We start from the raw sequence: 13,595 nt of genomic DNA, 5'->3' as shown, positions 1-13,595 counted from the left end.
CCTTCTCCCCGGGGTGATCTCTGCAGCCCAGTGCCGGGCTCCGCTCCCCCTCCCACTCCTGCACCACCACTTGTATCTCACCAAACAGCACCACAAGGGGTTAAAAGCACTGTTTTTTGTGACTTGCCGGATGTATTTTCTCCATGTATTTTCTCCCTGCTAGCACTCTCGCACCAGCGCTGGGGGGTTTGTGCAGGAGGAGGCTGCATCCACCCGCACCAGAGCGTGAAACCCCGAGCAGACCAGCCCCACCAACAACAAACAGAGCATTTCCTCAGCAGCAAATCTTCCCCTCACAAAACCAGCCTCCGTTCCTCGTGAATATAAGCGGGATACAGTTTTTAGGCCTTTGGAAGGTCACCAAGGTGGCAGGAATAAATAACCTGTGAGATCCTATTGTTCCAAGGGGCAACCCCTCGCAACCTCGGGGGTGTCAGCTGTGGGTGTATCTCTGGAGACTTCAGTGACACGCAGCAGGACAGAGTCCTTCCATTATCTAAATGTTAGCTATTTGTTCTTTTAAAGCAAGAGAAAAACGCTCTGAAGCTTTGCAGTTTTTTCCACAAACATGGATTTGCAGCCAAGAAAGAAGGATGTGAGAGAGGTGGTGACCTGAATCCTGTGCCCAGGGCGGGCAGCAGGAGCAGCCAGCAGGAACAAACCCCAGCTCCGGGGGCTTCCCAGCACCTCTGGAAGGAGATGGGTGCTGTGGGCGGCTGTACCCGCACCCAGGGGCTGCCGTGGGTGGGGGCCAGGGTCTGCTCCCGCCTCGCCAGAGAGGCTGCCACAGCCTGGAGGAGCTGCTGATTTCTGCCTGCATTCTTTCCCATCGAAAAACGCAAACTAAAAATATTTTGCATAAATTTGTATAATTGCCAACTATTCCTACAGGAGAAAACACAGAACTGGGGGGAAAAAGAAAAAACACTTTAGCTTTTTAATTATTAAAGTATTCTGGTCTTCCCATTTGAAATCTCTAAACAGAAGTCTCCTTTTTTAATTTCCTCTTTGAAATCCTTCTTCCTTGGCTCAGAAAAGGTCTCCTTTCTCAACCCAAACCTCTCCCCTTCCTCTCCACCTCTCCAGGAGCCCCATCTCAGCCCACCTCCTGCAGGGGAGCAGCAGCTGGACGCTCTCTCAGGAGCAGCCCTCTCCTCTGGGGGTGGCTGTTACCCCAGCCAGGGGTTGGAAGGAGATACCCCACTGGCCAAATGCAGGAGAGTGGAACATCGTTGCTCCATCTCCAGCTTCCCACCCTCCCATGGGACCCAGGTCAGAGCTGGAGGTCCTTCAGCATCCAAGGCCAGGAGGCTGTTTGCAGGACAGGTCCTCCCCTGCTCAGCCTTCTGCACCAGGGTCCTGAGGATGGCTGTGGGTGATGGACAGATGAACCACAGTGCTCGGCCCCCTCCAAATCACAACACCATCTCCCCTCTGCTCCCCAGGGCTCTGCCCGCACAGGCAGTCACGGTCACCAACACCATCATCCTCACAGGCTCCCCATGTGCCCTTCAGCTCAGCATCTCCTTGAGGCACATAGAATCACAGCATGATTCAGCTTGGAAGGGACCTTGAAGACCATCCAGTCCCAACACCTCCCACCACACCAGGTTGCTCCAAGCCCCCTCCAACCTGCCCTTGAACCCCTCCAGGGATGGGGCAGCCACAGCCTCTCTGGGCAATCCAGGCCAGGCTCTCACCACCCTCACAGCAAACAAGTTCTTCCCCACAGCTCAGCTCCATCTCCCCTCTTTCAGGCTCAAACCCTTCCCCCTCCTCCTAGGGCTCCCCTCTCTCATCCAGAGTCCCTCCCCAGCTTTCCTGGAGCCCCCTTCTTTAGGGACTGGAAGGGGCTGGAAGGTCTCCCCGGAGCCTTCTCTTCTCCAGGCTGAACCCCCCCAACTCTCTCAGCCCCCCCTCCCAGCAGAGGGGCTCCAGCCCTCCCAGCATCTCTGGGGCCTCCTCTGGCCCCTTCCCATCACCTCCAAAGGCAAATGATGCTGACATAGGTTGGTATCTTGACGGCTGTTTGCAGGGCAGCCAACACCCCCCAGCTCCCCTGTGCCCAGCAGGGCCCACCTCAAAACCCACTCCCAACTGGAGAGCAGGGCTTGCTCCATGAGGGGGGCGAGAAAAGCCCCCGGGCCACCCAAGCCAGGAGCTGGGCTGCTTGGCATCCTCCCACACCCCGGGGGCTGCAGGTTGAGAAGGGCAACCGGGGACAACCCTCCATTCAGAAATCCTCTGCTTGCCAGCCACCACTTTTATTAGAAGCTGTTAAAATTCACATCCGCTGTCTGAAATCACTTCCTTCCCCTTCTCCGTGCGTAAGTCCCGGTGTGTATCGCTGGTGCTTCTGTTTCCTACCTGCACACCCACCCAGCTGTGACTCAGTGCCAAAACAGTGGGTGAATTCGGAATCAAACAGTCTTTCTAGCAACCGTGACTCACAGGCCAAGGCTTTCTGCTGAAGAAGTTTTCTGCAGACATGCTACACAAGTAATTCCCCTTAATACCGGTATAACTTCCCCCTCCTCCTGCTACCCCATCCAACTGCTGTTCCAAAATAAAGGATGACTATCCATTTTTTTCTGCCTAATCCAGGCAAAGATTAGCTTCAGCTTGTGCTAAAATAGTCAGCTCCCAACCTCATCTCCCATCCCAAAGATTAGCTTTAAAAGGAGGCCAGAAGCCAGGTGTAAAGGAATAACACTGGGTGCAAACCACATCCCATGGCTTTAGATACGACGTGGTCCCAAAACCCAAAGGGATGACACCACGAGCTCAGATGTGCTTTCCCAGCCTGTCAGATCCAGAAAGTTAGACTTTCCCAGCTGGCTCCCAGCCCCACACATGAGTGTGCTTTCGTGGGAGAAATGTTGAACATAGCTACAGCTACAAGAACTAAAAAACCTACAGCCACGAGAGCAGGTTTTTTGAGGAGCATCAAGAGGCAGAGAGGACCAGAGAAGCAAGGCATGGCTGGCTCTGCATTGCCTCCCCCCGCAGACATGCTGGTGCCCGGCCCCACAACAGCCCCCCCTGAGACCAGCAGTGGTACCCTGAGACCAGCAGTGCCGCAGGGCTGTGGCCAGGTTCCTGGGCGCTGAAACCAGAATGGCACCCAGGTGCACAGAAACCTCTGTGGAGAATCAGGATGTGTCAGGTCTTGATGGAGATGCCCCTCGGAAGGACAGGTTTGATGGGGAGCAAGATTTCTTCTCCACGCAGCTCCCCAAGCCCCTTCCCACTAGATCGCAGCCACAGTGATGCAAACACCAGGGGAGAGCAAAGCTAAAAAGCCTCTTTTAGGTTTAATATGCAAAGCCCAGGCAGCTCAATCAAGCAACAAAAGCTAAATGTCATTTCCTCCCATGGCACTGCCACTCTGCTCACAAAACAGAACCCTTTACGTCTGACGGCTTGTCATCTTCATGAGACGCCGGGGATGGGGTGATGGAGCGATGGAGTGATGGAGTGATGGAGGAATGATGGAGCACTCGCACAGGCAGAGGAGAGGGGAGGAAGACTCGGTCCCTCACCCCGCCACAAACCACCAGTGTGGAGGGTGAAGGAGCCAGCTGTAAATCACAGAATCACAGAATCACAGAATCTTAGTGGTTGGAAGGGACCTCTAAGATCATTGAGTCCAACGACAAAAAAAAAAAAAAAAAAAAAAAAAATCCCCAAAAAACCACACCACTCCACACCAATCGCCCACCAAAAACACCGCACCCACCAACTAAACCCCACACTCAACACCTCGCCATAAACCAATAACCTTGGGCACTAGAGCATGCCCTGAAGAGCCATGTCTATACGTTTCTTAAATACCTCCAGGGATGGTGACTCCACCACCTCCCTGGGCAGGCTGTTCCAGGGCCTGACCACCCTCTCAGTAAAGTAATTCTTTCTAATATCTAATCTAAATCTCCCTTGCCGCAACTTCAGACCAAATGCAAGAGAGGAAAGGCACCGGTCACCCCAACAGCCACAACCACACAGCGGGGATGCCAGGTGAGGAGGGAAAGAGCAGAAGCACTTCTGATTTCAAAGAAGTGTCACCCAGCGGCACACAAGCCATACCCCAGGACAGCCAGCTCTGCATCCCAAGAGCACCCCACGACCCACCTCCGAGCTCCTCAACCCAGCATCTTTCCACCTAAATGGGCTGAACTTTTCAGCTCCAGCTCCTAAAGCTCTTTCTCGCTCCTCCACGACCGCACAAACAACCCCAGCCAAGTTGAGAAGCTGCTGAGGGTTTGCTGCATGTTAGAGTTAAGGGGATTAATGGGCACTCAGCACCTCTGCAAAGCCGGCCACGGTCTGAGTCACTAACGCTGGATTTAGGACTCTATTTCCAGCTCAGCCTGGTCAGGCACCAGCACAGAGCACTTCTACGCAGTAGCAATGGACATCTTTTTTTTTATTTTTTTATTTTTTTATTTTTTTAAAAAAGGTTACAATGATCTGTTGCAACAAGAACGGGAATAGAGACACCCACACACATTTTCCTGCTGGCCTCTCGGCAGGCAAGGAAGGTGTCAGCACTGGGAAGTTTGAAATACAAGTGCCACTAACACCTTATTGACTAATTTCAGGTGGAAACTTCTCACTTAACCCAAAACACTTCCAAGTTCTTTACTTGTTTTCTCTTTTAAAATGCAGGCGTGTCGCCACATTGATGTGCCATCTGGAAGCAGAAAGGTTTTGTTCAAAAACATGTCAAAAACAAAGTGGGAAAAGTCAGTCAAACTGTCAGCCAGGACCAGATCCTCAGTGCCCCCCCAGAGGTGCCCCTTTGGGGGCAGGTTTTACCACATGTGAAAAGCCTCCCGCCCAGCTCCAGCTGCAGGATCTTGGGGAAAATGGCCCGTGCACGTTTGTGAGACTAAAATGCTGCAGGTGGGTGCACAGACACCCCCAAGCATCCAGCAACACTGGCAGACGGATGGAGGCTCCCCCGGTGCTCTGCACACCCCGACTGGCTTCTTACTAGCTCTCAACTCCCACGTGTGTTTAAAACAGCCAGCATCAACTAAAAAAACCCCGGATTGGGACTGGGAAGGAGTGGGCTGAGTCCCCAGTGTGGCGTCCGACACGATATCGGGCAACTCAGTGCCACTGCCATACAGGCCGGGACGCTGCATGAGGCGGCCCCGCTCCAGCCACGGGGGCTCCTGCGAGGCCGTGCCGTAAGCCAGAGGTGGAAGGCCTGCTCCCGGCTTTATCTGCCTCCTGCTCCGTGCAGGATTTGTGCCTTCAGAGCAGTTTTCCAAGCCCCAAAACTTGCCAGTTCCTCCTCTCCCCCCGCCTCACAACTGCGTGCTCGAACACAGACGTGCTGCCAGAGCTGCGGAGATATTTTTAAACACCCAAAAACAGCTAGGCACAATCCTGCCAGGAAAACATTGCCCACCACCCCTCCCCACTCATCCACCTCGAAGCCCATCAAACTGCGTGGCAAGGAACACGGATGAGGATATCAGTGGGGAAAATACCCCCAGAGGAGGGGAGGTAACCGCTCCCTGTTGTGAAGAGCAGCTCCTTGGTCCAATTTCCCGCTGGGACAAGCTCCAACCCCAACTCCTGGACCCACCTCTGCCCCCCCTGCAAAGCTGGAGCATCTCCCGGAGCATCACTCCCCTTCAGCTGGAGAATAACTCACGACCTTGGAAAAACAGGCTGGGCAACTTGGAATTTTTATGCAACTTAATTCTTATATGATCTAATTAATTGCTAATTAACACCAATTTACAATCCCCAATTTGGGTATTGAGAAAAGAAGCCACTGAAACCCTAAAGCAAACACCCTGCTTGTTCAGCACAAGCCAAGCACCTCTCCTCCCCGTTTCCCCAGCTCAGCTTCCCTGGGTTTTGCCACAGGTCGCCCCACTGCCCCCCCAGCCCCTCTCCTGGAGTCAACCAAGGTACACAGGCTTTTCAAGCCTCAAGTTTTTAGGGGTCTGCAGTTCTGCTGCCTCCAAGACTGAAGGTCTCCCCAGGAAAAGGATGCAAGATCCAAAACCAGGCACAAATCTCCCCCCTTCCTCTTCCTGAAGGTCTCCTTCTCCATAAGCAGGCAGTCATCTCCAGGTGAGAACAACAAAGCCCCTCTGGGGACTCTATGGGGCTCTGGGGACCACAGAGGAGGGGAGCGGTGACAGCTGCCAAAGAGGGAACATGCATGAACCTGCTGAAGCCAGGCAAGTAGATCTATCCCAGAACAGTGCTGGGCCACCAGAGAAAGCCACTAAAATGAAACGGCCTCCAAGTACCTGCCCAGAGCACAGAACGCCTCCCAAGAGCCACCTCTGGGCAGTACTGGGGATTTTGAATGGAATGCCAGCTGTTTCTGCTGCAGGTCACAGATCCCAGGAAAGGACTGGTGTTCTCGGGGAGGTTGTGCTCACTGGCATCGCATTCAGGCTGAGACCAGCCCCCAAGAGTCTCGCTGAGAAATTCTCCAGAAACCATTAACTCCATCAGGTGACACTAGTGCCCCGAATTCCCAGAGCCGGTCTAAGTGCCCTGGATGGCAGCCCCGGACCATGCCAGCTCGCTGCCCAGCAGCCTGGAGAGGTGCCAGCCCACTCCCCACAACTTCACAGAATCACGGAATCATGGAAGGGACCTCTAGACCAAAGCAGGGTTGCCCAGAGCACATCACTTGAAGATCTCCAGAGAAGGGGACTCCACACCCTCCTTGGGCAGCCTCTGCCAGGGCTCTGCCACCCCAAAGAAGTTCTTCCTCAGATTTGAGTGGGACTTCCCCTGTTCCAGCTTGTGCCTGTTGCCCCTCATCCTATCACTGGGAACCACTGAAAAGTGGTCTGGCTCCATCCTCCTTCAACCCCCCCTTTAGATACTTACAAGCATTAATAAGGTCTCCCCTCAGCCTTCTCTTCTCCAGGCTAAAAAGCCCCAACTCTTCCAGCCCTTCCTCATCAGGGAGATGCTCCAATCCCTCCAGCATCTCTGTTGCCCTTCGCTGGACTCTCTCCAGCAGTTCCCTGTCTCTCTTGAACTGGGGAGCCCAGAACTGGACGCAGGATTCCAGTTGTGGCCTCCCCAGTGCAGAGCAGAGGGGGAGAATCACCTCCCTCCACCTCCTGGCCACACTCTTCTCTATGCAGCCCTTTTAACTTCAGCTTGCCCCGAGCCTCCCCTGGCACAGGCAGCAGAGCAAGGCTCGTCTTCTCAGCCCAGTTGCAAGACAATAGCCTTCCTCCATTTTCCCATCCACTTTTCAAAAGCTGCAGAAACACCAAATGAGTTGTCCAGACCTTTCTGTTTAAAAATAGCTAGCTAAATAGATGAGCTATTTTGTATAACCTGTCTTTTCCTTTCATTAATCCTCCGTGCCAGAAGCGGATCCTCTCTCCCCTTCCTGCCAACACAAAGAGCTGGGCACGAGCAACTTGAGGCTGGCACCATAAGATAAGACAAAGAATAACCCCCCCAAACCTCCATGACCAGCCCCTCCTCTCTTTTGCCCATGGGCACCTGCATCCAGCGCTGCAGAGAAATGAAGACCTGTGATGAGCCAGGCCTTCATCCCACACAAAGCAGTATGGCTCCAAAGCTGGTCAAGTTGAGCGTTCGGTTCATCCATCAATGCCTGTACTAGATTGAAAAAAGTTACTGCCAATAAATCACCCACTTTGCTAAGATGGGCTCTGGCTGGTGCGTTTATGCTCAATCACTACACCAGTACAAGCTGCACGCTGGGAACACTCTGATCCCCAGCTTCTCACACCTGGAGCCTCTCAACCTTCAGCGATCTGCCTGTCCAATTGATTTAATAACACAGGGCAACGATGCCATGGCCTGGCAGCAGAGCATCCGTCCTCCTGCCGAGCACGGCTGGCAAGGCTTGGGGTTGGAAAACCCTCCAGCTGATGTAACAGCAAAGGTGTAAATCAGAGAATCATGGAATGGTTTGGGTTGGAAGGGACCTTAAAGATCATCTTGTTCTAACCCCCAGCTTTGGGCACGGACACCTCCCACCAGACCAGGTTGCCCAAAGCCCTGTCCAACCTGGCCTTGAACCCCTCCAGGGATGGGGCATCATGACATGGCTCGGGGCCACAGGTCCCCATAGAGCATGGGGCATGTCGGAGGCTGAAGAGGTCCTGCAAGCAGCACGTTTGGCCAATAGCACCTGAACACAAGGAGAGATGATGTCGTTGCTGGGCTCTTCTTCTGCACACAAGCTTGAGCCCACAAATTCCCAAATCCAGCAGACTTAGTCAACCCACCTCGTATGTTTTATCTGGAGGTGTAGTTTAAAAATGCAGGCATATTACTTAAAACCATAACTACACACCTGCTAATATCTGTTCGGTCCTGTGAGAATGCGTGGGACCACTATATTTAGAATTTAATAACTCCAGTTAGTGCATCCTCTTTACCGCAGACCTGCCTACGTTTGTCTGCCGTGGTCCCAGGGGACTACACAGCGTTGGCAAGGGCGGTGGGAACCCGGCTGCTCTGAGCCATGCCAGGGCCAGGGCAAGGCTTCAGTTGGGTCCTTTGACCATCACACTGCTGAGCCTGGGATGCAGGATCTCTGGTACCTCCATACACGTGGAAACGTAGGGTCTGAGCATCCTCGTTAAATTTGCCCACGTTAGTATGGAGAAATGAAATAAACCCAGAAAGTTGTTCATCAGGGCTAGAAAAAGCGCAGAGAAAGGACAGTCAGATGTGGCAGCAGCTGCCTTTCGTCTGCTTTCAGCTTCCAGCCATGAAGCGTTCAGCTTTCTGGATGCCACCAGCCAGTTCAGCTTGGGTCAGGGGTCTCAACTGGGGCTTCTCAACGTACAGACACTGGAGAGAAAACCAGCCAAAATCTCAAGCAGCTTAGGTGAAAAGTGACACTGATTTCAAAAGCATCCCCTGCTTCAATCAACACTTATTTTTACTTTCATAATCAAACGGGTGCAATCAAGGGACCGGGCTCAGTACCTGTAGGTGCACTCGAGCCCTGTCGCTGGGGGAGTTGGTGTGACCGAGGACACTGTCTCCATGCTCAGAGCCGGCCCGAAGGAGCTGCCCTGGAGAGCATCTGCATGGCATGGTGGGCAAAACGTGTGAAGGAGCAGGGAGAGCACAGCTCTCAGCATCTCGAGCTCAGCCACACTGGACCACCCCAGCACATGGAGAAACTTCTGCTTGGGGGATCCATGTCCACCAGCCCCCCACGCAGCAGAGCTTCACCAGGCAGCAACCCTGACAGCCACAACTGACCCACAGTGAGCCACACGCCTGCCAAGGGACACACTCAAACATGAAATCATAGAATGGTTTGGGTTGGAAGGGACCTCAAAACCCATCCAGTGCCACCCCCTGCCCTGGGCAGGGACACCTCCCACCACACCACATTGCTCCAAGCCCCCTCCAACCTGCCCTTGAACCCCTCCAGGGATGGGGCAGCCACAGCTTCTCGGGACAACCTGGGCCAGGCTCTCACCACCCTCACACCAAACAAGTTCTTCCCCACAGCTCAGCTCCATCTCCCCTCTTTCAGGCTCAAACCCCCCCCTCCTCCTAGGGCTCCCCTCCCTCATCCAGAGTCCCTCCCCAGCTTTCCTGGAGCCCCCCTTCTTTAGGGACTGGAAGGGGCTCCAAGGTCTCCCCGGAGCCTTCTCTTCTCCAGGCTGAACCCCCCCAACTCTCTCAGCCCCCCCTCCCAGCAGAGGGGCTCCAGCCCTCCCAGCATCTCTGGGGCCTCCTCTGGCCCCGCTCCAACAGGTCCGTGTCCTTCCTGTGCTGGACCACGTCCAATACCTCGCCCCCCCCCCCGAAAATTTGGTCCAGGAGCTACACATCAGCAATGCTACTTTTGTGGCTGACACCCAGATTTAGGAAGGCACCATAATACCTCCCTTTACATGGGAAACCACCCAACTTGCCCCAAAGCACAAGGTCCAGGACTGTAGCACACTGTGCACAGGGTATCAATAGGGTGCAGAGCCCCAGGAGCACCTCCTTGATTCCCTCATGCCAGGGAGAGGCTGGGGTGTGACATATGCTGACTCCCCACATGGCACCCGGCTGCACCCCAGGGACGTGCCGGGCTCGGTGGCACCTACAGAACTGACCTTCCTCACACCCAGCCCCATGGGCACGCACCGGCACAGCAAAAACCTGGTTTGTGCCCACAACAGCGAGAAAGAGCAGAGGGAGGCTCAGCCACGGATGTTTCTGCGTTTCTGGAGAAACCGAGCCGTGCTTCGGGCGAGCAGGGAAGAGGCACCGTCTCCCGTAACCAGAGCGAAGAGGGGAGACAGCAACCGCACGTCACGTCTCACCATCTCAGCAGCAGCACAGGGAGCAGCAGGAGGGGCCCGAGCCACACACCTCCAACTTCTTTGTGATCTGCACAGATACTTTAATAACCTTTACGGAGTACAAGATGCTCAACAACCGAGGAAGAAGCTGAGTAGGTATTCTGGTGCTGTTTTTTCCCCACCCTGTGTCCCCGCATAGACCTGTGCCCCGTCAGAAGCGGGGAGGCAGAGGGCACGGGTCAGCGGGAGGATGTGGGGACACACACTGCTCCTCAGCCCCACCACCAGCCCTCACGGAGCCAGAGCAGAGCCAAAGCCCAGAGCAGCATCAAGTGCTCGCCATGTCCTACAAGCTGATTGTAATATCCAAGGAGAGACAAACCACCCGGGCACAGAGCAATTTTCTTAATTGCAATGACTGTGTTTACACTGCAAAATGAGGACGCACGTACCTCATAGTGGGGCTGGCCCTGCTGCCCCCCGCCGGGACCCTGAGCACTCCAATGGCAGCACACTCCCAGGGGGCTCCCAGTAAGCCCAGTGCCACCTATCCCCAGCCTGTCCCCCTTATCAATCCACGCCACAACCAAGCTGACGATGAACCGTGTGTCTGTCTGCCCAGAGGAGCCCCCTCGCCATGTCACCCTGTCCCTGAGCACAACCGAGACACCCCCCGCAGCCCTCCCCTGCACGCCAGGAGCCTCCATCAGCACCATACACACGGGCTTTCAACTCCACCTGCGAGGCCACCTCTTGCTGCCTGGGCAGCCGGGGGCTTTTCACTCAGCGACACGAGGGGCAGAGGGAGGGAAGGGCCGTTGTGGCACAAGAACCTCACTGCTGTAACAAGGAGACAGGGCAACAGCACAACACAGAAAGCAGAAGACAGAGACAAGCAGTGACATGTGCATGCAGTCACCCCGCAGACAGCTGAGATGACACCTGGGACGTGCCCTGGGCAGGGAGATGGACACCGGGGCACGGAGCCTGCCGAGACGTCCCACAGCTCAGGAGCCCAGCCAGGACGGAGGGGACGCTTCCAGAGCTCTCGGCTTGCCCCTATCCCCCTCCCCAGCACCAGGAGAGGGAAAGGGAAAGCAAAAGCACCAAGGGCTGATGCATCTCCCACCCCGCAGCCCCCCGGGCACACATGGAGGCACCAGGATAGATGGGGCCACCGCCACGCCGTACCTGCACTCGGTGACACTACAGCAACAGCTCCCGCTCCGCCGGCCCCGCCGCCCGGAGCGCAGCTCCGTCCTCGACTTTCTGAGGCTGAAGTACTCCGTCAGCTTCCCGAACGAAGCCATGGCCCCGCGCCGACCGGGTGCGCGCCAACCTGCGTCCCCGGGCACCGGTCCCACCGCAGGCTCACGGCATGCTGCTCCCCGGCTGTGCCCGCCACCCCGCACGCTCCATCGGCCCACGGGGCCGGGACGGGAGCACTGCGAGGCGGGGAGAGAGAGAGAGAGAGAGACAGCCCAAGGCAGGAGGAGTTGAGCCAGGAATTACTCGTTGGCCAGTCCACAGCTCCACGGCAATCCCTCACATTTCAAGGGTAGGAAGCCACCTCCCCGAGCCAACGGCAGCACGAGAGCGGCTGGCGTCTACACGCTTATTTAGTGCGATGCTGCAGAGCTGAATTTAGGAGGAGGGGGGGAAAAGAAATAATGGTGTCCACTGGAAAGGATCCCTCAGTAGCGATGGCACAGGTCTGCGAGCCCCCACGGCGAGTGGCCACTTGGCAGGTGAAGGAGCTGGCCTCTGGGGACGTGGCCCAGGGTGGCTGTGGTGGCCCTCGGCCAGGCGAGGGGATGCTGTCGGGATCAGAAGGCGATGAGAAACCCTGAGAAATCGGCTGTTCAGATGAATTTCCAAAGGGTCTGTTCTTAACGGCACACAGAGACCAGCACAGGAGGTGGAGAGGATCCCCGCTTCCTCTTCTCGCCGCTATTCAGAGTTCACCAGTTTTCCTGCCTCCCTGTTTTCCGAAGCAGAAGGCATCCTTTAGCCTCCAGCAGCACCTCCCTAACATGATTTTCCAGCCTGTCACCGAACACCTGAGCGCCAGGAGAGGGACAGACATTCAAAGCAAGTCTCATCCAGCTAGAGGTCACCTGCGGGCTCTGCTCCCCGAGCTCCGGCACAAAGCCCTTCCCCAGCAGGCAGCAGAAAAAGGGATGCTGTGAACCTGGAGGGAAATCCTGCTGCCGAACCTCCCCACGCCAGGAGCACTTGTCTCTGCATCCCCGGTGCCTGACGCCAGCTGGGCGGAGGAAAAACAAGGGCTACAAAAAAAAAAAAAATAGAAAATCAAAAAAGCCCCACAGAGCAAAGCCAGATTAAGTCAGGGAAGCACATCCAGAGGAAGGGGTGTCTGACGGCGACTCACAGCCACCCTAAAGACACCCTCGAGGAAACAGCAAAGAGAAGCAGCGTTAACTCGAGCGGCAGAGCAGCAGGCTGCCTTGGCGTCCCCTTGTTCCCTCCGTTGTGGATGCCATGTTAAAAAACAAACAAACCCCCCACTGACTGCTGTTTCCCCGCTCGGAGCCGCGCACGGCGAGCAGCCTGCTCCCCCCGAGGGACGACCCTCCGCCGCCGGGAGCTGCTGCGCCCGCCGAGCCCCCTTCCCTCCGCCCTGATTTTCTGCCTTTTCCTCTCGGTTCGGCTTCCCGCTCCCAATTAAACGCCTGTAGCAGCCGGGTGCGCCCCGCGGAGCGTGAGCCCCACGGTCACCCGAGGGGGCTGGCCCCCCCGCCGGCTGCCTGTGGCTCTCCAAGCCACCCTCCCCATCCCGACTGCTGTTTCCCCGCTCGGAGCCGCGCACGGCGAGCAGCCTGCTCCCCCCGAGGGACGACCCTCCGCCGCCGGGAGCTGCTGCGCCCGCCGAGCCCCCTTCCCTCCGCCCTGATTTTCTGCCTTTTCCTCTCGGTTCGGCTTCCCGCTCCCAATTAAACGCCTGTAGCAGCCGGGTGCGCCCCGCGGAGCGTGAGCCCCACGGTCACCCGAGGGGGCTGGCACCCCCGCCGGCTGCCTGTGGCTCTCCAAGCCACCCTCCCCATCCCTGCCCACTGCTCTTTGGCGGGGGGGCGGGGGGGGGAGGCTTTTAATGTGTTTGAACCGTCTCCGCTCCCCGCCTCCTCGCTCCGATATTCATCCCAGCAAAACGGCACAAAGCTGCGCGCAAAGAGGGGGGGCTGGTGATGGCTGTGGCCATGGGGGGCTCTGCCAGCCCCCCCCCCGCGCCGGGCAGGTACGCGGTCCCCCAGCACCTCCTCCCTCCCGCTCACACATGGG

The 13,595-nt window shown here is 56.3% G+C and overlaps 1 protein-coding gene across 3 annotated transcripts in view; it reads right to left on the bottom strand.

The window, feature by feature from the left end:
- The window catches only part of LOC106897888 (ankyrin repeat and fibronectin type-III domain-containing protein 1-like), a 269,176-nt gene that overhangs the window by 203,608 nt on the left and 51,973 nt on the right, over nt 1-13,595 (bottom strand). For 2 of the 3 annotated variants that reach the window (XM_014958853.1, XM_014958855.1), the window contains exon 1: nt 11,487-12,364. The exons of the other annotated variant lie outside the window; for it this stretch is intronic. In XM_014958853.1, the coding sequence (XP_014814339.1) occupies nt 11,487-11,605 (119 nt within the window). In that variant the 5' untranslated portion in view covers nt 11,606-12,364. Of the gene's footprint in view, nt 1-11,486; nt 12,365-13,595 lie in introns of those variants that run through there. 3 annotated transcript variants of the gene reach the window in all.

The sequence above is a fragment of the Calidris pugnax genome, unplaced genomic scaffold (assembly GCF_001431845.1).
Source record: "Calidris pugnax isolate Ruff unplaced genomic scaffold, ASM143184v1 scaffold244, whole genome shotgun sequence".
Classification (NCBI taxonomy): Eukaryota; Metazoa; Chordata; class Aves; order Charadriiformes; family Scolopacidae; genus Calidris; species Calidris pugnax.
Note: the sequence above shows the minus strand (reverse complement) of the source record. Positions and strands in the feature narration are given on the sequence as shown.